A 26,648-nucleotide genomic window follows, 5' to 3' on the forward strand; every position below is an offset into this window, starting at 1 on the left:
TTAGACTCTCCTTCCCAGGAGAGGGAGAAAGAGGGGGAGAGACAGTGTGTTTACTTTGCAGCATCAGGCTCAGTTGCTGCCCCTCTCTGGTTAGACTGCGAATTGTTGCCATGTACAAAAGTAAAGATGCAAAGGGGCATGAAGGGAATGAAGGAGGGATTATCACTCTATTAGCTTTAATTATAAGTGTGTAAAAGGATTCAGCATGTTAAATCTCTCTAACTTCAGAGAGGTTTTTTCTCTCTGTAGCTGATTCTGACCTCTGACCTCACAATGATCAATAAACTCCAGTCTCATGTTATCATTATGTCATTTTCCAGCATGCAGACACTGGGTTGAGTGAGTTACTGCTAATCTGTACGTGTCATGTGACATTGTCTAATCCCAGTCCTTAAAGGCATAGTTCATATTATCTGAAGTAGGGTTGTATGAGGCACTTATCCATAGTCAGTGTAGTTGGCGGTCAGCACACCCCCAGTTTGAAGAAACTCAGAGGAGCATCACTGTATGAAGCTAAGCAATGAACTGCTGTGGACAGGGTCAACAAAAGGTATTTTAGCCACTTGGAAAAGGGCCACCTAAAAAAAATCACAATCTGTTTAAGTGTATGCGACATTTAGAAAAATTTTACCCCTTTACTTTGCCATCAGACAGCCTTTTACAACAGGAAAAAGCCATTATTAAGCCACATGTCTCGCTCTCCAAACCAACCAAACGCCATATGAAAAATAAGAAATTTTACCTTGCAGAAAATGGGAGTTGGTGATATACTGCCGCCTCTATCTGTTACATTTATACACTGATTATCGGTAAATACCTCGTACAATCCTACATCACATAATCTGAATTACTCTTTTAAACCTTTATACACTGCACTGGCTCAACGTGTCATTTTGTCTACAATGTCAACACTTTTCTTGCTGTCTGGCAAATTTGCTCATACAAAAACAAAACAAAACTTTTCCCACTTTTCTCAGAGAGAAGTGTACCCACAATGTGTGTTTTCTATGGGAGAATAAGCAAGAGTAAGCATTAGTGCATGAAGTTGTAAAAAAAACCCTCGTAGATTGTTGTTTCAGCAGTATGCGGAGGCAGAGGAGGCCCCATCGCTGTGTTTGAAACAGAGCCAACCTCACTCCCCCTCTTAACTGTGCAGGCAAAGAGTAAAAAACCCCTTTACGGTCAGAGACATTACGCACACTGCAACATGGAACATACAGTATCTGATTTTCTTTGATCTAACAGAACATTTATGTGAAGTGATCAGCATAAAAGAAGTGAATCGAATGTAGAAAATAAATCTGTAAGTTCAGAGAGAAGAATGAATGAAAAGTTACTTTGGAAAAATCCCCTGATTCCCATCCCAAATCTTAAACCATCACGCAAAAAAACTCCAATTACATCATAGGGAGGGGGCTGTGGAGTGCAGCCTGGACGAGATGATTACTTCCAGACACAGAGCTGGGGTCTTTGTCATAAAACCACACACATGTACAAACACACACACAAGTCTGTCAGTCTTTTTCTTTCATTCTTTCAGGAAAATAAAAGACATAAATCTCAGGAGGGTCTCATCTGAAAACTGGGACACTTTAAATTTATTGGCAAATACAAAAAGTTAATTGTCATAGAGCGCGGGAATGTTATTCTACTTCCCGTCCTTAAAAAAAAGGTAAGATTTAAAGTAACCACACAACATTTGCTGCAAACTGCTGCATGTGTGTGTGCATTTTTTCAAAACTATACACTGAAACCATATGTAGTGATTCTGAGTGAGGGATGTGGAAAAAGTAGGGAAGAGGGGAAGAAAAACTGGTGTCAGATTGTGGGAGTGGGTGTAGGATCAACTCTGGTAATTGTCGGGAGGTCTGAGTCACAGCGTGAGAAGTCTCAAGTGTCTCAAGCAATTTTTGGTGTTAAACGTGGATCAGTTATGTTTGTTTTCTTTGACCATGTCTACTTATCTTTCACTTTGTTCTGTCTGATTTAAAGTGATAGTTCAGATTATTTGAAGTGGGGTTGTATGAGGTTCTTATCTACAGTCAGGGTGTTACCCACATGCCAGTCGACATGCACCCAGTTTGAAGAAGCAGCAGGAGAACTGGTGTATGAAGCTAAGCAATGTACTGCTGTGGTCAGGGTCAGCAGGAAACAGTATTTTAGCCACTTAAAAATGGTCCTCAATATCGGTTTAAGTGTACTCTACATTTAGAATATTCTAGAATATTGAGAATATTTTCACCATTTTATTTTTGACATGAAAATGCTTTCAAAGGATAGTTTGGATTCAACAAAGTCGCACAATAACACAAACTAGCAGTTCGAAGCATCCTTAAATCATCAACTCCTGTGTTCTGCAAGGTAAACTTACAGCTTTTGCCGGTGGAGTTTGGTTGGTTTGGAGAGAACAATATTTGGCTTGTACAATGGCAGATTCCTGATAAAAAGGCTGTCTGGCGGTAAAGTTAAGCGGTGAAAATATTCTAGATATAATGTACACTTACACTGACTATCAGTAAGTACCTCAAACAAACCCATCTCAAATTATTTCAACTATATACTGTCTGTTTTGATGTCATATCTATTGTTGAAATGTACTTTAACCACAAACACACCAGCAAGACATCAAAGCAATGGGTGGCTTTTTTTTTTTTTAACCTGTGTTGCTTAGTCATTTTTAGGGGATGCAAGCAATGGCAGTGTAAGAGAACGGTTAAAGAAAATACAAATAAACTGCTGCTTTTTTTGTATGCTGATGCACATGGTGATATTAATAATAAATACCTACACAGAGCTGAACTTCTCATCATTAATCCTCCTGGGAGAGATGGCAGAAGAGAGGAAGGAACTCCTGAGAGACAAATGCACTTTGAAACAACGCTGCATATTTGGTTACTTCAATAATTACTCTTTTTGCGGCGTTAAGAATTACAGAACCCTATTACCAACCCTAAATGATTAAGATGTCTAAAGCTTTCTAGAAGAAAATCTGACCTAAAAATGCATGTAAAAATGAAACAAAAAAGGACTTCCCAATTATCAAATTGGAAAATGTGAGGACACTACAGAAAATGTTGCAATAAGTTTCTTTTTATTTTAAAGGTGGGAAAACAAGCTCACATTCAATGTTAATACTAGTTTTTTTTTTTTTTTTTTACAATATTTGCTATACAGTATTACAGATGATGAAGGCATGGCTATGCTCTTAATGAATTTTACAGAAGCCCCCAGAATCTCTCTCAGATCTCTTCTTTGGAGGTAGTTTATACGTTTCTGTGCTTTATCCTCCTCTACATGTTGCTTATTTATGGCCAGATGTTTTAAATGCATGAAGTTCATGATATATGAAGCCCAGGCTCAGTGTTTCCAAACTCATCCTTCTCTAAAGTACTGGATTGCAGCCCATCATTTCCCTCCACAGGTGGTCCTGCTGGTTTTTCTTCTTGTTCTATTTCAGTGCCTGCTGGTAAAGCCACAGTGAAGTCCTCTGCTGTGTTTGGCATGCTGCCTGTCAGCTCATCATTTGCTTCAAGCTGTAGGCCTCGCTGTAGTCGGTTACATTCAACTCCATGTTGTCTGATTATGTATGAAGCTGTGGTGTTTACACCTTTGTGAAGCTCACCTTCAACAAAACCTGCTCCATTGTATCTATGTGAGGCAATTCTAGTCTCCATGGCTGTCAAAGAAAACAAACAAATCAGACATTTAGATATGGCATGTGATACATGAATCAATTTTTAAATATGTAAATATTGCAACGCAAGTTGAGCTGTTGAGTTAGCATTATTGTTGCTTCTGCCAGTCAGGTTATTTCTGGCTGCATTTGTTGGTATGTGTTAATCAGCACAATATTCCAATAAGAGCTGCAATAATAAATCAATTAGTGGTCAATTGTGAATATTTTCTGTCTTCTTTACTTCTTTATGACAGTAAACTGAATGTCTTTGGGTTGTGAACAAAACAAGACATTTGATTGACAATGAGCTGAGAAAAATGATGAGTTTTGGTGCAGAGTGCCACCATGTGACCATAAATAAAGCTCCACATTTTCACTCAAAACTGCACTGTGAGGTGTAAAAGCAGATATCCCTGGTCCAATGCTCATCTGTCAATATGTAATCCATACCCGCTTCCTACTAAACACACTGCATTTTTCAAACTGTGTTTTCCTGCAAAATTAGATATTATTTTGCCAGTGGATGCTGCTGCAGAAAAAGGATCCACTCAATAGGTTATCAGTATAACTCACTTCAAATGTTATGCCATCCTTACATCTAAATCTAAATCTGTATGACTATAGCTGCAAAGATCTGATCAAAATGCAAGTTTATTTGAATGCAAAATGATTAAAGTAGTGCAGGTTTGCCCTCATTGAATGCTTTCTAGTTCATAATATTAAATTGGAAGACAACTTTTGAGCTCCTTATCATCACAAGTCAGCAGGTCTAAATTTGTTTTCCCATCGACATGTGTTACCCCTTAATTTACTCTTAAACATCTAAACATGAACTACCCCTCAACAGCAGAGGGCACTGCTGTGAGAAACAATATCTGACAGGGGAACACAACACCAGATTGCTTTCCATTCCCTCAGAGTCAGAGCCTAGCTCCACGAAGAAATGATCAGCAACACTTTGAAAATAAGAGCGAGGAAAGGAACATGTTCACTGAAGAGGTAAACTGAACAAACTGTCACAAAAGCTTCAGTACATTGCAAATTAAATATCTTACATACCTCTTTGCCTTACACAATGAGGAAGAGCTACAATGACGGTGAGTAAGAAAAAAGCTGCAGAGGCTACAGTGCTCCACCATGACCTCCGCACACTCTGCTCATCCACACCTGTAGGGCAACACACCACATTTATTTTAGTGTATTGTCTCCCTTTTTCTTCTTAGAGTTTACACCTCCTCAGAAACATACTCACTTATCGATGAAACCGTGATGTTGACTGTGGTCTGAACAACGTGTTTGCTCTGCAGGCCTGAGAAGGTGCATGTATACGTCCCAGAGTGTTCCTCAGTGTCTGGCTTGTGAATCAGAAGAGATCCATTTCCCAGAAGAAGCAGGTCTTGCTCCAGCTCAGCTTGACCCTCCCACAGGTTGAAGGTGTGTCTGGTTTTTGTGTCGAATCTCAGGATAACTGTGGCCTCACTGGACGAGGTGAAGGTCCAGGTGAGGGAGAAATTCTGGAGACTGTGCGGGGCGATGCATGGGATGGACAGTGAATGACCCTCTTCCTGCATTATATCATCTGAAAGATATCATAATTTAGCCTTTATTCGTCAGAAATCACCCTCTTTATGAAAACTTTATCATCATGTAACTAAAACCTACCTTGGTTTTTCCGAGAGGCAGTCCATACCTGGGTCTTGTCAGCTGATATGAAAGAACAGAAGTAGGTGTAGTTGGAGAGATTACCCAGAATCCTCAGTGTGCTCACCACAGTGAACAGACCCTTGTGGTCTGTGGTTCTGATGGTTGATTTTTCCAGTGTTTCCTGAGGAGAGGGGGGGTCTGTGGCCCATGTCACCTGAGGGACGGGGTAGATGTTATGAGAGGAGCAGGTGACCGTCTCATCAGTCATCTCCATGATCACTGATTGGATGAGAGCTACATGAAAAGCAGAAAAGACAACAGACTGAGCATTTTATACTTTTTGTACATTTTATACAATGGGTCAGATGTACAAACCGAAAACATGATGCCTTTGGTCATGGCTGTCACTGGCACAGAGGCATGAAAACACAAAACCCAACACAGTATCTGCACTTTGGCTGTGTACTGCGCATACCATTAGCATTACCATTTTAAGCTTTGTGAGTGTTCTGTTTTTTTTTTTTGTTTGTTTTTTTTGAGGGAGGATAAAATAATCAGCCTACAATGACACACATATATTAAAGCCTTTCTGGTTGCCATACTTTGCCACAAAGCCTGAAAACTTTAAACCCTTCTTCTTAGCATCATTGCTGTAGGTTAGTAGGGCAGATAGCTAGCATGACTGAAGTGTCAAATGTTTTCAGGCATGTTTTTTTCATTGTTAGCACATAATGGCCTTTATAATAAAACTTGGATCATTAGTCTTTGCAGTAGATAGATTCCTGTACATATACCTCACAGTGTCCTACTCACTAATCAATAACTCGCCCTTTTATGTGTATGTTTTTGGTAAAAGTAGTCTCCTATGGACTTCAATAATGAACAAAATGTCCTTAAAAATACTCTGTTATAGTACAGTTTAACATTAACACAGACTAAATCCTCCAAAATGTTCAAATTGAAGTTGAATCAACACCTCCACACCAACTGAACATTATAACCTTCATAAAGGTTGGCTGAGCTAGATGTGCTTAAAACTGTAGAAAGTGTATAACAAATACTTTGATAACACAACAATTAATCATTAATAGTTTAGCTGCTGTTTGCTGTCCAACTGCTTTCCCATTAAGACTAGCATGAGCCTGCCAGCTGTGCAGTAATAGAAAAATGTCCCACCCTGTTGTCACGTCCTTGAGTGTAATTTATGAACGGAAACGCTTCATCACTCAAAGCTTCAGCAATTTAAGACCAGAAGAAAAAGCCAAATACAAACCTAGAAAAATAGAGGAATGATCAATATTTCTGATAAGCTGACTGTAATGCTGTTGGGTTTTACTGACCTTTCACCTCCAGGTTGACAAAGATCTCCTGGTTGCCCTTTCGAGTGCTCGTGTAACACTTGTATCGGCCCTTGTCTTGAACTTTGACCCTCCTGAGGAGCAGGGAGGCATTGCCATGAGGGATGTGAGAGTTGAACAAGCAAGTCCGTCCACTGAAGTGCTTGTTCTGGAGTCCAAACTGATCCTTGTTATAGTAGTAGCTGTGAACAGGGATTTGCTGCTTGTACCAGTGGATCACGACGGTGCCGGTGGGTCTGAAGCTGCAGGGAAGGATGCAGTCGTCAGGGATGACACAGGTGACGTTGGCATCTGGTAATAAGACGGTAAAGCTACTGTTAAGATTCAAAAGCACTGCATTCGTTTGTTCGATCATTATACTATTCTTTCACTAAATATTTATGTTGTAGATGATTTTTTTTTTACATTGTAGGTAATGCCCATGACAAATAAATGGCACAATGGAAATTTAATGAAATATATATAAATAATAAAAATACATTAAGCTCTATTTGTTGTGGTTTCATCAAGTTTTTCATTATTAAATAGGTTTTATGTACGTAAGAAGGCATTTATTTGTTTTGGAATTTGTCTTATGTTTTTCTCTCTGGCATGACAATAACAAGAAATGAAACCATAATTTCCCTCATTTTCCTCTGTAATTATATCTACTTGCAGGCATTTTTGTAACCTTTTCCTGCCACATCTGTGGTGCTTTGGGTTTCCAGCTTTAAAGAGCCTGTTGTCAACAGACTTCACAAACAGTTTAGAGCAAACTAAGCAACTGTCCAATTTTATTAAACTGTGACTGTTAAATATAACAAGATGATTGGGTTTAAAAATTACAAACCGCATATTTTATATGCAGATTATGAGCTAAAAAAATTACATTATTTTGTTTTTGTTTAGATCACTGCTGCTACACATCTGCTGCTGTGACAACAACACCACAGTGTGTCACTGATGCAGCCATTTCTGATATTTGACAACAACATGAAACTGCACTGAGAAGAAATGTGAAATCCTTTCAAAGGGGTTTAAATCACTCTCTCCTCTGTGTTTAACTATCTAATAAACATCCAAGCTGTTTGTTTTACTAGATTAATGTTTTTTTTTTAGAATAATGGAGTCACACTTCAACCCGGATGGATTTTCAGTGTTTTCACCCCAGATGTGTGCAGCTGTCACAGCTGGGCAACACTCTCAGTGCAGTGTACTGAGGACACAGAGTGCAGCTGAGTTTACTGCAGCTGTGGAAAAATCATTAGTAAACTGTAACCGCTCTGTGCCATTCTTCAACACATACTGTTGCTAAAAGACAACGCAGCTGACATTAGGAGTTCATTACATGAACTACTGAGCTGTGAAATAATTTTTGACATGTTGTGAACAATGTAGGAGAGATACACTGCATTGTCTTGTTTCTTAGACGCACAAAATGCTCAGTGGAAGAGCTCAGAAAGGCAGTGCTCTTCCTGTAGCTTGTCTGGCCTTTACTCACATTAGCAACTTTTCATATTAAGGTCTTTGTAATAGAATTAGTAAAGCTCTTATAAGTTCTTATAAGATGATTATTAACATTATTATTTGTCAATTTGTCAAGTACATAAGCGCTAATAATATGATAAACATGTTTATTGGTACATTATAAGTCATTTATAAGCTCTTATAAGAAACTCATTGTTAATGTTAATTAAAGCCTTATGAGTTTCTTATAACATTTTTGATAGCATTACAAACTTTTTTTTTTTTTAACTAACTCATCTGTTATGTCATTGCTAAACCTATACTCAGACTAATACATTGGGTACTTAATTATCTATAAATAACAAATAAACATGTTCATGGTGCTGTTATTAACATTTATATAGTCTTATTAACCCATAATACTGTAAATAAGTTTCTTATAAGGACTTATACCAACGCTAAAGACAAATACCTTAATATAGACTGTGAATATAAATGGATATCATCAGTGTATCATAGGTTTTTGCCGTCTACAGTGAAATGCATTTGCCCAGAAACACAAAAATAAGCACCATCATAAACTGAAAACTGCTTTTTCAATCACACAACCTGATTGAATATCAGTTTGAAGCATGTAGCCTTTGGCAGAAATGTAAAGAAATGTTTCCTTGCATGAAAATTAGATTCTCATTATCATCTGCTCGGTCTAATCTTTTGCTTTCCAATTCTTTTGAATTTTCAGAGTTAAAATTAGCTGACAAATGATAATAATGATAAAATGAATCACAACTCAGGCAATTAACCACTTTTCTACATTTACCTACATACTGCATAAAGATTATACACAGCAGTAACTTTTTAAAACACCTCATCTATTCAACTCCTTTTTCTCAGAATAAATGACTTATATGTGAATTGTAGGAACAGATGCTGAGCGTTACGATACCTTTTGAGTTTGTCAATAAGAGTTTCTCAAAGAAAATAAGCAGCATAATCATGAGTCCATGTGTCTCTGCCATGTCAGGAGGCCTGCTCTTGTTGATCCTGCCACAGTATTTGGCATGCATGTGTGTGTGAAATACACCAGTGTGCAGTGAAGTGTTTCTGCACGATTCCACTTTACATCCTTCCTAACACTAATGAAACACTGACTAATTAACCAGTTGGGTAAAAGTTTAACCAGCCACCTTGTGAATACTTCACTACACAACACCTCTACAGAAGCAGTTCACGACACACATGTAACACCTAATTCTTCTTTTCTACTCACAAAATGGGTGCGTCATCTCTATCATCTAAAAAAAGAGATTGTTGTATCTTAAAAGGAGACGCTCCTACAAAACACACATCTTCATAACAGAGAACATAGTGATTTCCTCAGCAGAAGAAAATATTTAAATGGATGAAATACAAGACAGTTTTATCTAGAAGGAGCTCTGTCTCTTTAGTAACGTGACGGTCCTACATATGCTGAAAAAATACATTTACTTTTGCTTTTTTTTGTGAAGTTGTTCTTTTTAGCAACATGCAACTTATCCTACTGTAATCTAACATCAAAAATGTACTTATGCAACAGTAACACTGTGATTTACTATATACTGACCATAAAAACAACTAACACCAGAACAGAACATAATTACTGTAACTATTGTCTTTCTAAAAGCATCTTTTATGTATGCATTAACTAAGATTCCCTTTGAACAAAATTAAGAGCATTGTATTGCATGGATTGTGCTCCCTTACAGCATACGTCACACAAAGGAATCATAAATGCTGGGATATGCTTCAATAGGCTGTTTTTTACATGCCCGATCCCTGGCAATCTTCTGCAGATATATCCAGAAATCCAACATTTACTGAATTCATCTAAGGGGTTGTGAAACAGAGATTAAGGTAAAGGGAAAGTGACAACATCCTAGGATGGGCTGTATACCTCTGTGAAAAGGAGAAAATGGTAAAATGTCACATCGCCCCATACAATTACAAATCACTCTAGATTCTGCTTCAGTATATTCACCTGGCACAAGTCTTTCACTGAGGTCAAGCTATTTTATTTTTCATTTCTTTTTGCATAGTAGCAGAATGTAGCAAATAGCAGTAATCGTGTGTTTTGTTAAGTTTTGAGAGTAAATTCAACAGTTTTGACAATAGAGGGAGACTCAGACAGCAGTTCAGTTTGGGCCGATCCAGGGTTCTCAGGTGAAACAAGGCAGGCAGGCTGAGCAGGGCCGTCACCAGCCCTGCTCAGCCTGCCTGCTGCGGTAGGCAAACAGGTAACTGTGATTGTGGATCTGAGGCACAGGGAAACCAGGTCGAGGCAAAAATCCAAATCCAAGAGAAAAAGCAAAGACACAGCAAGAAGGCTGTAGTTTAGTACCACAAAGGTAGACAGATTGGCAGCAGGACTGATGAGAGCCATGCTCAGACACAGACACAGAGAGAGAGACAAACAAGGAACCAAAAGAAACACAGGGGAGGGAGAAAACAGCTGACACGTGAGGAATGAGGAAAAGGCAGACAGACAGTATTTTGACAGATGACGACCTCTAGAGGGCACATGTGAGAAGTCACTTCCAAACGTGAACGGCTGCCTGCTGTCCAGCAGCTGTGGGGTCACATGTACAAGTGAACCAAGGTCCACGTGCGTGATTCTTTAAGATGGCACCGCTCATGTCTGCCCTCAATCAACTTTAATCCCAGATTAAAAGGGCCACGCCACTAGAGTGGAGTCATACTGTCCATGTTTTGATTTGTTCAAGTTTCTCTTTGTCTGTTCCAGGTTTTCATTTCTGTCATGATTTATGTAATACAGTATCATCAAACATGCTTGTTTCTATAAGCCCATTTTGTTTCCTCATGATTTCTTATGGAGATTTGAATTATTAAGAATTTCCACTGCATCAGTAGATTACTTTTCCTTGATTCTCATTAGTCATACAGGATCATTTTCTGAATGTCTATTATGCAATATATTACAGGGACACACTAGACTAGGGGTGTGCAACCTGTGGCTCCAGAACAGCATGCAGCTCTTTAGCTCGTCTCCAGTGGCTCTCTGTGACTTTAGCAAGAAATTATATGGAAATTAATAATAGTTATTCCTTTAACATTTTAATTTTCATTTATCATCGACGTAGGTGTATGAAAAAGTTGAGACAATTCAACATTTCAAAGCAACATACCACAATAAATTTTTGAGTTTTGAGCTTAAAACAAACTCTTAAGTTTTGAAAAAGTTTTACAAACTACAGATCTTTTGTTGAGATAATTTACTTTTCTTCTTAAGCTAAATCTTTGAGTTTTAGAACCCCACAAATATGTATTTAAAAACTTCAAGTGATTCGAGTAAAAGTGAGAGGTTAAAATCTTGAAATGCATATTTTTGAATTTCTTAAACTTCCAGTTTTCATTCATTCATTCAAAAAAAAGTAAATTATCTCAACAAAACATTATAGGTTGGCAAAACTTTTGAAATTTCAAAAGAGAGTTTGAGTTCCATTGTAGTATGCTGCCTTGAAATTCTGAGTTCTCTCAGCTATGTTTCTTTACAGCATAATGTGATTCTTATATTTGTAAACTGCAAAAATATGTAGCTTATACACCACCCCATAAAATGTATATCATTATCTACATATATGGCTCTGTGGCTTTTCCTCTAAATTTTGATGGTGGCAAGTTGTTCTGAGTCACTGTAAGTTAACTATGGATGCCAAATCAAAAGAAAGTCTTCAGGGAAAAGAGAGAATTTAACAGTTGTGGCTTCATGCAGATTTCTTCTCTTTTTTCGCCAAAAATGGCTCTTTTGATCGTAAAGATTGTTGAACCCCTGCACTAGACCATTATCACATTAAAGGTTAGATGTGTAACATTTAGGAGGATCTGTTGGCAGAAAAGGAATATAATATTCATATAAATGTTTTCATTATTGTATAATCACCTGACAAAAAAAGAAGTGTTGTGTTACCTTTAAAAAAAACATTTTCATCTATATAGACCATGAGTCCTCTTTCATGGAGTCAGCCATGTAGCTCCGCTGTGTTTCTACAGTTGCCCAAGTCAGACAAACTAAACACTGGCTCTAGAAACATACTTTCTTCTACGTGCTTGACAGGCAACTTGGTTGCAATCTGTTATTTCACCACGAGATGCCACTAAATTCAACACATGGGTCCTTTAAATGTCATATTGAATGTATGCTGCAGAAATACTCTGTATGTGGACTGCTTGCTAGTGGCATCATGGTAACAATACAAAAGTTTTTTGTGTTGTTTAACATAATGATTTTTTTTTTTTAATCTTTGGAAAGCTCCATGTGGAGCTACTAGTGTCCATCAGTAGAGGACTGTATTTGATTGGATGAGACTATGAGGTGATGAAGTGACACATACATACAGTGAATGGCTAAAAAACAGCATAAATAAAAACATGGGCAGGGACGCCACATACAAGGGATGATAAAAAATACTAGGAAAACTATTTTCAATTAAAGGACCAGTGTGTAGGATTTAATGGCATCTAATAGTGAGCTTGTAGACTGCAACCACATCTCACTCTCTGCTTACAAGCGTGTGTGAGATAACCTAAGGTTGGCTGCGAAACTCACAGATAATGCAAAAGGCCATGTAGGTAATGTTTGGTTTGTCCATTCTGGGCTACATTAGAAACATGCCAGTAGAGCATGGCTGCCTCTGTGGAAGAGGATCTATGCTTGTCTGTAGATATAAATGGCTCATCCCAAGGTAACAAAAACACAACATTTCTAATTTTCAGGTGATTACACACTAATGAAAATACACTTATGAATATTACATTCCATTTATGTCATATTCAACCAATAGATCCCGCTAAATCTTACACACTAAATCTTTAAAATAGCTCAGAACTTCAGAAATGTTGTGCATTTTCTGGTTGAACTACATAGCAGTTCATTATTAAGTATTAAGTGTTGGTTTTGTTTTGTCCATCCTGCATCCTATGACCTTTAAACAAGATCTAAGCCACAATGCTGGATCATGTCCAGCTTTTTTTCAAAACCTTTATCTGAAAGCTTCTATGTCTAAGTGTATAAGTGGTAAGTTATTTTGTTTTGCATGGGATCATAGATACATTTGTACAAACACTAACAGTGATCGTATATTCCTGGTGTGGGAAAAACAGTTTAAAGCTTCAGTTTAGGAATCACATCCTCTGTCATGAATGAAATCTGCTCAGGAGCCATAAGTGCAATGTTTGCAGATGTGGTCCAGACATATGCTTGCATGTCTCCTCTCGATGGGATCATTTGTGTCCTCCCACCACCACAGATCGCAACTCGCGGGAAAATCCTGCAATGCATAAAACTAGGCTACAGGCTTTTTATTTTTATCTGGTCAGAATGATGATGAAACTGCTGGTTGTATTATCCCCTCCCTGCCCTCTGCTGCCTCCAGTTTGTAGGTTACTGAAAGATTTCACCAACCACAGATAAGAAGATTAGAGAGGAATTAATGGTATTCCTTTGTCATTATAGGAATAAATTGATATTTGGTTTTAAATCAGAGGGTGGGGACAGTGGGTAGCCGGAGCAACATGTTGTGTCAGGAGACGTAAGCAGAGGGATGGCACAGTGACAAGCAAAGTCAACCAGGGGGATGCCTGTGCACTGGAGCTAAGCGCTGGATATCTCGACTGATGTTCACCATGTTACAGGAGATGAAAGCGCAGGATAATGCAGAAGTAGCCGGGTGTGTGCGTGGTGGGGCAGAATGAGTGCTGCCGGGACATGGACGTGCCAGTAGAGGACGGGGACAGCTGTGGCATTCCCTGGGCGAGACACTGACGCAGTGGGGGGAACATTTGGGTTCCTCTCGTCTTTTCAGCCCCAGCTTAACCATGAGAGTGGCCCTCCTGGCCTTAAGACTGATGTGCTTGGCCTGGTTGTGGCCCGTCACCCAGCTCAACAGCAGCCACTTCCCAAACAAGAGGAGACACAAGGAGCTGTACGTTGGAGAGAACACCAAACAAAAGCATGGAGGGTGAGCCAAGTTCTGGGAGCTCTGGTATGATATATAATTGTAGAGCTGCTTCTGTTGGTAAAATTCACTTTATGGTACCTAGCAGTTTTATTTTGTGGCTTTATGGGAGGCTTTTCTATACGCTATGTTATATGGATGGAAAAGTAAGTGCATGTGATAGAATCATATGAGGTGAAAGATGATCTGTGCATTTGACTTTCCTTCCTATAACAAAATGATATTTAGACTTAGTAACTGTAAAATGAAAAAAATGGTTATTTACATCATTAAAATGAATAATTTTCAGTTCACAGAAATCACTTCATGAGGATTTCTAGGAAGACTGTGAAGACAGATGGAACTCTTAGAGTGAAAGCAACAAGTCAGGTGCAAGGTCAACTCATGAAATAGATACAAGAGAGCCCCCACAACATGTCGGCCAAGTTGGAAAGATCAGTGTCAGTACCCAGAAAGTAAAAGAATTTAATTTCCTGAGGCCTTTGGTTGTAATCAAGAGTGCTAAAGTCCACTTAGCCATCACTAACTCCCTCGACCAGATGTCATCTCTGCTTCGAGCGTGTTAGAAAGAGGAAGATGGAGACAGAGAAAGAGTTGCCATGCAAGCTGTTGTTTGTTCTCTTTGGTTCTCAGACGAGTGGATCTTAAGATGAAAAAGCTGGACAGCACCAAGTCTATGCTAATTAAGTCTGAGCAGCTGCTTCGGATCGAAGACCATGACTTCGCAATGAGGCCGGGCTTTGGAGGTAAGACACACAGCGGATCTATCCATCCATTCTATTTAATTTAACTTCCTCCCATTCTTTCTTTTTATTTTTCTTATTATTTATCATAACCATGTGCTTTCCTGGCAACTCAGTAAGGTTAATGTAGGTTACTGTGCTGTCTTTGGTATTACGCTTCCCAAAAAAACCCTCAGTGACCTAGATTGTCTGCTGTGTGAGACAATGACTGCAGCCAGTAGTGCAGATAAAATAATCTGAACTGCATACCTAATTCTGTCAGGGGGAAACAGAAAAAGAGACAACATGATGTAAAAGGATATATATTTTTTTTGCTTTTTTCTATTAAATCAAGTAATGGTGTACAGGTTGAATTCGATAATCAGAAATCATTTATAATTAAATAATATCTTCTTGTGCTTCAAACTAGGAGTTTTTGGATATATCAGTATTAACTGACAGGACATTTAAAAAATATATATTGATATATTAATAATAGTATAATAGAAATAATAGTGTAAATAATTGATAGCATCTCAAAGCTACTTTATGTTCTCCTACCCTACCCTTTGTCTCCCTCCCCCATCACCCATGTCATACATACAGACAAATGTGACGCAGTAAAATGCTAGCTAGCTAGCTATTACCACAGTGCATAATGCTGCACAAAATCATGTTTGCACAGTTATAGTTACAGACTCTCTCTCCACCTCTTTAGACTTTTGAGTGTTATTTATTTGCCAGAAAGAGACAAAACACACAACAACACAGTTAAAGATAAATTTAACTGATACTGATAACTCTCACATCCCTGCCAGGCAAGCGCCCGACATACATCCTTGTGCCGGGTGTAAAAGGATTCGTCTTCATCTGCACACCATGTTTGTAACTTGTTTATGTTCAGCCTTTGAAGCTTGAGACGGAGTGGCTAGCTGGCTAGCTATACTGAGGAAGCTAAGCTACAACAATAGCCCATCAGCAGCACAACTAAAAGAAACACACTAACAGCAGCCCACAGAAAAGAAACACTGCTGGCACCAATCTAACAGAGTATCTTGTTGTTTACCATGATCACAGTCCTTTCCAATTTTAAATTGAGGGTCAGTAAGAAAGGATCAGCCTTAGCACATTCTTAGTGTGTGTTTTCTCACTTGTTTCATCCTACCTCAGACGTTATAACAATCTTTAAATGTGAGTTGTGAACGCAGCAGACACTCCAAATTAAAGTACAAACCTGTCAATTAGTTACAGTAAGAACAGATGAGAGCAGCAAACATACATTCTTGCACATATAGGCATCTGTAGGCGATTAGGTAATTGGTAGTGTAGGTTGTTGTCTTGTGAGCAGCTGACTGAAACAGACTTCCTGTATGGCTGTGTCACCGAGTCAGTTCTTGTTTTCTTTGCAAACAATAAGGTCTTACAAAATCTGCAAAGTGTTGATGGTTGGATTGAATGTTTTGTACAATGCATTTTTTCTTGTGTACTGGTATGTGTGTACTGTTTGCACCTTTGTGAATTATGTAAGCAACTCTCACTCCAGTTCCAGATGCACATCAATAATAATTGACAATAAACAATAAATGCTGCTGTTAATAATTTGTGAGGTAAATACCTTTTAAATTACATGGAACACTTCACATTTTGTTTGAAAGGACAACTAATAGAGTTGAAAAGTTGGCATTTACTTTCAAATATTTTGTAGACTTTTGGCCAGTGAGAGCTTTCCTGCTCCTAAGTCAATGACTGACCCTGTTTGAGTTGGCTTGAGCAACAAAGGACTCTGGTTGAATTTTTTTGTAATGTCCTAAAGGCCTGTATTTGATCCCTTTCCTAAAAATTGCAGTTACAGCCTTTGTTAGTACTGGAGAGTTTCATGCCTGCCACGTAGTTAAAAGAGCCTCAGTGACCTAACATTGTAAAAAATGAACAGGAATTCCAGGCCACTAGCTGCTCGATATAATCCCTCCCCCTTCACTACTCTATTGTTATCATAGACTGGTGGTTTTGAGTGCTTACCTTCATTAGATAATGGCACAGAGAGAACGGGATGTTTACAGTACACATCATACGTTTACAGTATTCTGCCACTGGACGATGACATAAGGGCCATTCCACTTACTATACACTATATTGGATACTCATGTAATAGTACAATATGGTGGAATTTAACATAGGATTGTAACATTTCAGGTTCTTGAGCAAATGTTTGGCTTTATCCATGCAGACTGCTAAATTGTCATATGTGCTTGCAGTCCGGGTTGAACCTTTTGGTAGCAATATTTCTTTTCAAGACCTTTTTATTGAGGTTTTCAACAAAATTTCCCAAGGTTGGGAGGACATATTTGACATTGTCATGCTGTGTAAGAACAAACAGAATGACACTGATGAAAGTAACACTGAAATTATTAAAAAGAAGAAATACACATATTGCTGTCAAATGGTCCCTATTAGTGTTTCACTGTGTTGTTTTTGGATTAATATTACAGCTGCATTAATGGTTATGTTGCATTTGACTGCTGTAGATATTTAAGGCTGAGCTACTTCATATACTGAGGTAAGCTAATCTAAAGCAATGCATTATGTTTTTATAGGCTCGTCATGTCTGTAGTGTCACTGTCATGTGAGGTACACATATCTCCAAAAAGTCAACTTTTCATCAGCTCAGACCAACCTCCCAAAAAAACTCTGGTTTAAACTCTTCTATTCCTTCTGCTGGGGACCCCCTACATCCCACTCAAGAACCCCTGTTGGTCCCTGGACCTCACTTTGAAAAGCACTGGATTACAAGTATAAACCTGCATAAAATGCATAAAATGTAAATACGTAAGTAAGGTACAAATACCTCAAATTTGTACTTAAATGCAGTGCTTGAGTAAATGTATTTAGTTGTATTCTACCACTGTGTGCAGGTTTGCTCCAGGTCATGTGAACTAAAATGTCCACTGATAGGATTGTTAGTGTCAGTGATTGTTTGACCTAGTGTTTGATGGGATTGGCTTTAAACTTTTATTGAAACAAGCAGTTAAACAAAGAAAAATGTTGCGCACTACGTAACACAAGAGATATTTATATCCATGTAGGCTGAGCCAGAGTTATTCCCACAAGCCAGATTTCACAAGTATGATAAAATCAGCTTTGGATCTATTGGCTGTCTGATATAGTCTATTTCTGAATTAATGCTACAGACTAATAGACTAGTAGCATCTTTTTTTTAACTGTGCTTCCTGAATGTGCAGCAGACTCATGGAAATGAGTATGAGGATTAGTGCTTCATCCACACTGTCATTTACAAACCGTTTTCTGTCAGTCGTGTGTAACTGACGAAGTGATGTTGTGGCTATACAATAATTATTAGAAGATATCAACCAAACTCTAAGCAGAGTCATGCTTACACAATGTCAGGGTCATCACTTTCATTCAACCTTTTGTCTCTGGTCAAATGTAAGATGTGGCTTATACCTCAGTAGTGGGATTTACACATATATAATCTCTGGCAGATGTGCAGACAGATGATTCATAGAGGATGTGATCCAACTGTTGCTTAAAGCTGATGCATTACAATGTTGGACCTTTTGCAGGTTCAGCTATTCCTGTCGGCATCGATGTCCAGGTGGAGAGCATTGACAGCATATCTGAAGTAAACATGGTGCGTCACTCTGGATTTCTGTAGTTTCTCTAATCCCTATAGAGGTGTCAGGATTCTCCAAATCCATGATTCCATTTGACTTTCAATTTTAAGGTCCCAATTCAATTAGATTTTTGTATTTAAATTCTAATCTTTTTTCTTGTACTAACAGCTATGCCATGGTTAAGACTATTGAGTCTTGAATTGTTTTTTTTTTCTTGATTTGTTAAGATCAACAGACCATTGTTTTTTGTCATGACAATTGTCATTTAACATATAAAGCCTTCAAAATGCATAAAATGTACACACATAGCAATGATCATGCATGGAGCCTGTGCATATGTCATCCATCCGGTAGTTACAAGCTAAACTGTGATGGCAAGATAGTTATAGGAGGTGAAATAAAGTGAATGAAAATGAATGTTTCAAAAACACTGCAATTGTGGCTCCAAATTGGAACTATTATGAAGAGAGGAGCAACTCAAGAGGAGAATATTTCAAGCAGCTGTGTGGAAAATAAAGTGGATGACAGTGAAACGAGCCCAAGTGCGAGTGACTACTTAAGAAGCGCCAGTTAAACCAGCAGGCACCAAACAGCACAAAACATTAAGGTGGTAACTGGAGAGCTCACTATTTTCTAAGGTGGTACAAGGTGTAAAAAGTTTGAGAAGCACTGCTATATAGTATCTCTTTTACGATTGAGTTTTTTGCTTGGTTCTGTTTCCCAGGACTTCACTATGACCTTGTACCTGAGGCATTACTGGCAGGACGATCGCCTAGCCTTCCCCTCCAGCAGCAACAAGAGTCGTACCTTTGATGCACGCCTCGTGAAGAAGATTTGGGTTCCTGACGTGTTCTTTGTCCACTCTAAGCGTTCTTTTATCCATGACACAACAATGGAGAACATCATGCTGAGAGTTTATCCTGATGGCAACATCCTCTACAGTGTCAGGTAAAAAATGTTTTTTTTATGTTACTTATAAAGAGATTGCCATTATAATACTAATAATTAATGTCACAATCCTTCATATTTCTGTCCTGGTTGATTTGGTGACTGATCATTGGAAACAGCAACTGTGGTTTAACACTACAGGTCAGCAAAACAAACTATTGTCATTTTAGTCGGGCAATAATTGACCGTTTTCCATCATTCTGTGAGCAGCCCTATATGATTTTGATTTTTGATATGATTTTATGCTGCACAAGGCACGAGTCTGCAAACAGTGAAGTAAAAGTAATAGTGCAGATTTATAAACTTTGTAGCACTTTTATCAGTGGGCCAAAGGGTCGGTCAACACTGTGTTGCCTCAATGCATGGTGATAGTGACTCGAAATACATTCATTTAATGAAAACCTTCAAGATTATAACTTTAAAGGGAGAATAACCTTTTCTTCTTCTGCAAGAGGTAATTACAGTCTTGAATATGCACAAGATTTTCTTTAGTCAGATGCTTTAAAGACATCATCACATTTATATGCGATGTGCTAAAATATTATGCAACAGGCACATAACTAGAGAATAGCAGTTAAGTCAGCAAATTTACTTACTCATGTCAGTTATACAGCATCTAGCCTAAGTTTGCTAAAACTGGCTAACATTAGCCACCACAAGCTACTGGTCATACAAGACCAAGTATGGCTAATCCCCTGAGCATACTAAAATGAATAAAGGTGTGTTTTATTGCATTTGAATTCAGTTATATATCTGCAGGATGTGTAAATGTGTAATATGTAAGATGTTACATATTCTCGCTTTCACCTTACATATGCATATAAATATATTTCAATAAGTCATGATTTAAATATCATTAAAATGTTTTGAAAAGTATGTCAATCAAGATATAAAAGAATCCGTTGGATTGTTAATGCAAGCTTTAACCAGCAAAGCTTGAGAGGAATATGAGCTGATGACCTGTAAGCTCTCAGACTACATGCATAATATCAGTTTCAGCCACAGATGTCCATAATGTGGCAACATCCTTAACAGCTGCTGTAGCCTCAGAGCCTGTCAGGCACAGAAACAGTCACTGAATGAACAGATCAGTCCTGTAGTTTTGTTTTAAACCCTTTCTGACATCTTACAACAGTGACTGGTCACCTCAGGTTAAACTACACCATGCCCTTAAGTCTTTTTAACATAACATGTTCTCTGTACACAGTTGCTAATGCTGAATGATTGTTGAATGGTTGATTATGTGGACGTGTCTTTAACTGTAAGCTGTGTTTTAGGATCACTGTGACTGCACTTTGCTCAATGGACTTCAGTAGTTTTCCACTGGACACACAGAATTGCTCTCTGGAGCTAGAGAGCTGTGAGTATCAAACTACTTTCTGTGAATTCCTAATAGGATATCCAAAGCAGTTTTTCAGAGAAATTATGCTCATTTTGATGCATTAAACATGTACAAAAATCCACTTTACATAATGTGCTTGACATGTTTTGCTAAACATGTTACACAACCTTTGCACCGATTGTAATTTAAAGGCACTTGCTAGTGATAACTGGTGATGTATCCATGTTGCTGGTCCAAAAAACTATTAGATATCACAGTGCATTACACACAGTAACCATCACCATGTTCTTTAAGCTTGGAGTAAATACGTCATAATCCTCAACCGGGTCAATCTCTGTCCATTATACATGGCAGTCTTTCTGAAGCAGGATTCACTAGAGATTCTGTTTTTTCACTCTGTTCTGCTCTGAAAGTGAAGTGGGCAATACAGTCAGGATTATATTTATGTTTAGTTTGGAGATTCTTTTGTCTTTTTGAGCAGCTTTTGTCTCTTTATCTCTCTTTCTGTCTGTCTTAAAATATTACATGGAAAAAGCATGGATCCTGATCCCAGAGGAGAGGCAGGAGTCCCATTTCTGTGCACTCTCTCCTCTCCTCTGAGAAAAACATCCATGATTCTTCTAAGAGAGGCAATATGTGAAGGTGTCATCTTCCCCCCTCCCTCTTCCCCCACTTCTCCCCTCTCTTGAAGATGCTTACAATGAGAACGACCTAATGCTCTACTGGAAGAACGGGAACGATTCATTAAGGACTGACGAGATCGTGCTCTCTCAGTTTTTTATTGAAGACTTCCAGCCTTCCTTTGGGCTTGCCTTCTACAGCAGCACTGGTATGTGAGGTTGCAGTCTTGGGGCCCTCTGAGCTGTACCCGCCTTGGGAACAACCAGACAGCTCCTGATTTTATCAGAAAACTCTACTGTTTTTTCTAAAAAGGGAAAGTTTCAAATGTTTATACCTACAATATTATGTTTCTTCATATTCACACCTGAAGGTAACTACAGCAAACAGTGAAAGCAGTGTGATGATGAAGTTTACAATAGTCTCAGGTTCATGTGTACAAAAATAAATAACCTCTCTTTTCAGAGCTCTTCCACCTCAATAAATCAACTTTGACTCTATTCTTTGACAAAGTATCAGCAACACTGTAGATTCATTTAAAGGAATAGTTTGACATTTTGGGAAATATGCTTATTTGTGCTCTTCCTGAGCACTAGACAAGATGACTGATACCACAATCATATTTCACAATATAAAGCTGCAGTTATCAGCTGGTTAACTTAGCTTAGCATAATGACTAGAAGCAAGGGGAATCCACACATCTGGCCCTCTGTCAGAAATAGTCTTGGACAATATCAAGGCATTCCAGGATATTTAGAAATCCTGAGAAAAATAATACAGATGCAAGGGGAGCCTGGTAGCCCCACGTTCGGGGGCTCTGGGTCCTCTGCAGCGGGCTTGGGTTCATTTCCCCACTCTCTTTCCCCATTTCCTGTCCTCACTTCAGCTATTAAACTGACACAGAGATGCTATATTGAAGTAATGTGTTAAGTATCATTTTAGCACTGATATTGGAAAAAATCCCAACGATACCCAGCCTTATTCAAGACCAAAGTCAGTAAATGTCAGGAAGGTATGAAGCCATAGACAGAACAGAGCATCTCTTAAGTTTAATAATTAGCACGTTATTTCGTTGTCGACAGAGAAAGCTAGGCTGGGTGTTTTCCTGTGTTTCCAGTCTTTCTGCCAAGCTAAGCAGCTGCAGGGTCCTGCTCCATATTAAAAGGACAGAGTGGTATCAAGTTTCTAAAAATGTTGAACTATTCCTTTATATACAGTATATGGCTGAATCAATGCCTGACCCTGCTCTGCATCACACAGTGCAGAGCAGGGTCAGAGTATTGATTCATCAAGTCGTTATGAAAGATTAGGAAAGAGTGAGGTTTGTACTCTACACAACAATTTATAGTCTATGTGTGTCTGCTATACAATAAAATAACTGCTACAACACTGTATATTCCAATTTATCCCTTACCTTTCATTCTTTATGATACTGAAACAGCATGTCTATGAGAAATTCTTCAATTAAATGCAATTGCTTAATCCTCAGAGTTTGAGCATTTTAAGCTGTGTTTCAAGATTATGTCAGAAATCATGTGCCTTTTTATCTACAGTATTAAAATGTAATGTAATACGGCTTCTGTGGGATGCTTTTACTATTTAAGCTACTAGCTATTTTAGAGTTTTGTGACTGAGTGTCCAGCCCACTTTTTGAAACCCCGTCTGCTTCTACTGCCACATTTTCAGTCTGAGAAAGAACGACAGAAAGGGCAGGAGGGAGATTTTCTTCTCAGTGTGAAATAATCTTGTGGGGACCGATCCGCTCTAAGAGGTTGTTATATAACTTCAGCTCTAGACAGATCAGCCCAGGGAAATAATTATTTTCTCATCTGAGTTCTAGGTTCCTACTGTAGACCCATCATGTACTTTCTTAGATTTACAACCCTGTGCAGGTGGTTTTGCAACGTTTCCCCAGAGTGATTTTTCTATTTTCTGCTGCCACTCAGTCATTATGCCCCACCCCTCACCCTGCCCACCTCAACTCCACTTTCTCTCCATGTATCTGTGTTTCAGGTTGGTACAATCGACTCTACATAAACTTCATTCTCAGGAGGCATATCTTCTTCTTCATGCTTCAGACTTATTTTCCCACCATGCTGATGGTGATGCTGTCCTGGGTGTCTTTCTGGATAGACAGGAGAGCCGTACCTGCCCGTGTCTCTCTGGGTACTAACACCACACGTTAATATGGCCATTAATAGTGTTGTGCAATATCCTACTGTACAAAACATACACATTTTGTATCATGCACAAAAATGAAAATAGCAGACAGATTTTTTTTAACAATATACTTTTCTTTCATCCATATTGGTAGGCCACAAAAGTATCGCTACACCTTGTTTTTTTCTTTTTTACTTAAAGGAATAGTTTGACATTTTGGAAAATGCTGTATGCTTATTTGTTTTCTTACAGAGTAAAATTAGAAGATCAATATTACTCTCATGTTTATGTGCTAAATATGAAGAAGCAGCCAGCAGACAGTTAGCTTAGCTTAGAATTGCACAAAGACTGAAAACAGGGGGAAATATCAATCCCAGCTCTGTCCAAAGGGCACAAAATAGTGGTTTTTGTTACCTTGCCTACCAACAGCTCTAAAACTCACTCATCAGTGTATTATATCTCATCTATTAAATCTATAAGAAAACCTAATGTGAGAAATAGGCTTATAATTGTTTTGATGCAATTTATGATCAGGTTTCATGGTTGGAGTATCCTGGTTTTGTTTTGCGCATGGTAATGGTTTCAGAAACCTAGGTAAGGTCTTATCCAGGTTAACTGAACCCTGGATACGCTACCTGGATTAGTCTGATAATAACCAGGATACGGTGTCATGGAAACACCTGATCCAGGATACTGAACATTCAATGAGTGGTTGCCATGGTGACAGATCAAGACACAACTGCACACAGATAACAAGAAGCCTAGATACTGTTAGACTCACACATACAGAGATATGAATAATATGGTTTCTTATGTTCCAGCTCATTAGTGTCTGTCATAACTAATGTACATAAAGAGCTAAGCTAACTTTAGCATCGAATTTAACTAAGTTCGTCAGTTTTTCTTCCATCACTCTCTCCCTCCCCCTGCTTGCATGTGTCGCTTCTGGCTACTTCACATACAGCTCTTACTTCATTGGTTATGCTTTAAAAAGTTAGTGACTACCAAGGTCAAATTTAAAGTAATTTTAGCTTTGAGTGCACTGATTTATTGCAGTTTCAAGTGATGCACCACCGTGGAAAACAACACAGAGCGGGCACCTTAACTCTCAGAAAGAAAGTGAATAAGTATATTTTCCAAAATGTTGAACTATTCCTTTATGCTTTTGGACTGCAAAGATTAAGGTCCAGAATTTAATGCTATGCTCCTGGGTGCACATCAGACAGTTTTCCTACTAATTTTCCCTGGGACACTCATGCACTCCAGATTGTACTTACAAACACACAAATTATGTAAAAGGCTTGAATATTATTGGAGAAGAGCAATTTCACTACATATAATAATAAATGTGAGAGTTTATGCAAGTTATACGATTTGGGTATTTTTATTCCTATTAGTTACTAATCTACAGCAGTATGGTGGTTTCTCTGATCTGTATGGTTTCTGTATCCAGGCATCACCACGGTTCTAACCATGTCCACCATCATCACTGGTGTCTCAGCCTCTATGCCACAGGTGTCTTACGTCAAAGCCGTAGACATCTACTTGTGGGCTAGCTTTCTGTTTGTCTTCCTGTCTGTCATCGAGTACGCTGCTGTCAACTACTTCACCACAGTGGAGGAGATGAAGAAGCTCAAGAGGGCAAAGGTCATTCAGATTCAGACTTTTGTGGTCACGAATGTGTCTTGAAATCTCATGTGACACATTTGACCCACAGAAAAATAATTTCCTGACATCTGGAGCTCGCTGACCTCATGACCTAACTCTCCTCTTCTCCCTGTGTTGCCGCAGATGCCCAGCTCCTACAACGCCACCCAGGCAATGGCGTTCGATGGCTGTTTCCATGACAATGACATTGACCTGGCTTCTTTTCCAGAGGTCTCCAGCACCCCAAATACAGAGAGGAACACCCAGTCCCGAAACTCTACTGTCTCTGCACCCACAGAAGGCACCAGGCTACGCCGAAAGCACCCTTTAAAACAAAACCTCAGCTTCATAATGAGCAACAGCTACATGATCGACTCCTACTCCAGAGTCCTGTTTCCCCTGGCTTACCTGCTCTTCAACATCATTTACTGGAGTTTGTATGCATAATTCATTAACCGTAATTATGCAGCACAATAAATAGGGTTAATTTCTTCACCATTATACAATATAACAACAACAAGCCCACAATTGCGCAGTGTCTACTGATGAGCATAGAGATCTCACATTATGTCTTCTTCTCAAAGAAATGTTCAGTTGTTGAATGGCTGTTATTTTTGCAGATGTTTGTGTGTTTTTGGCATGCCTGTTTTATAAGAGAAAAAGATTTTATCAAAAGGATTTTATTTTATTGCTGGATTTGACACAAAACATTAAGTTGTTTAACTACTGTACAACCTCTTGAGAAATAAATATATACTCTTAAAAACTTGTGTCAAGCTGAACATTTTATGATAAAGTTTTAGTTTACATAACTTTATTTACATTCATCTCAGATAGCAGACATTAATTAACATCTGTGTCATGTAAATGTGCCAGATTTAACCATAAGGTAAATTTTGCAGGTTGAGGTTACACATTACAGAGATACTGCACACTCATACGTGTTTTTTGAGACTATACTCAACAAAAATATGAATGGAACACCTTTATTTTCGCTCACATTTTTCATGAGTTGAAGTAAAAGATCTAAAACTTTATGCATACAAATCCATCCACCTGCTGTTAAATGCTGTTTTATCAGCATTTTGATGTGGCACATCCGTCAGGTGGAAGTGCTCCCTAGCACAGATTTTAATAAATTTGTGAACAAAATTGAGAAATAAACCTTTTGTGCGTATAGGAAAAAAGTGTGAGATCTTTAACTTCAACTTGTGAAAAGTGGGAGCGAAAACAAAAGTGCTGCAAGAGTATAAATGATATGAGTGTACTGTGAAGAAACATATCAGTGCTGGTGTTAGTAGTAACATTTCCTATCACATCTATAAAAATCAGCATTTCATGGGTTGGGAGAAGCACAACATGTCATCTACTGTTTTAAATCATCCTGAACCTTGCAAGGCTAATGCTGACACAGAGTTGGGACAGTTGGGACTTATCTTTGTCA

General features: G+C 38.5%; 1 protein-coding gene across 2 annotated transcripts; it reads left to right on the top strand.

The window, feature by feature from the left end:
* Positions 1-13,693: 13,693 nt before the first annotated feature.
* Positions 13,694-25,720, top strand: gabrr3a (gamma-aminobutyric acid type A receptor subunit rho3a). 2 transcript variants are annotated; one of them, XM_084731152.1, is made up of 9 exons: positions 13,694-14,138; positions 14,769-14,881; positions 18,439-18,506; positions 19,214-19,437; positions 20,715-20,797; positions 21,471-21,608; positions 23,411-23,563; positions 25,011-25,204; positions 25,349-25,720. In XM_084731152.1, exons 1-9 carry the CDS (start codon positions 13,996-13,998, stop codon positions 25,649-25,651), a joined length of 1,419 nt encoding a protein of 472 aa, XP_084587278.1. In that variant the 5' UTR covers positions 13,694-13,995; the 3' UTR covers positions 25,652-25,720. The 2 variants fall into 2 exon arrangements, with proteins under 2 accessions (XP_084587278.1, XP_084587279.1); XM_084731153.1 differs by lacking the exon at positions 21,471-21,608.
* The last annotated feature ends 928 nt before the right edge of the window (positions 25,721-26,648 follow it).

Source organism: Lutjanus erythropterus, chromosome 11, assembly GCF_056507025.1.
Source record: "Lutjanus erythropterus isolate fLutEry1 chromosome 11, fLutEry1.hap2, whole genome shotgun sequence".
Lineage (NCBI taxonomy): Eukaryota > Metazoa > Chordata > Actinopteri > Lutjaniformes > Lutjanidae > Lutjanus > Lutjanus erythropterus.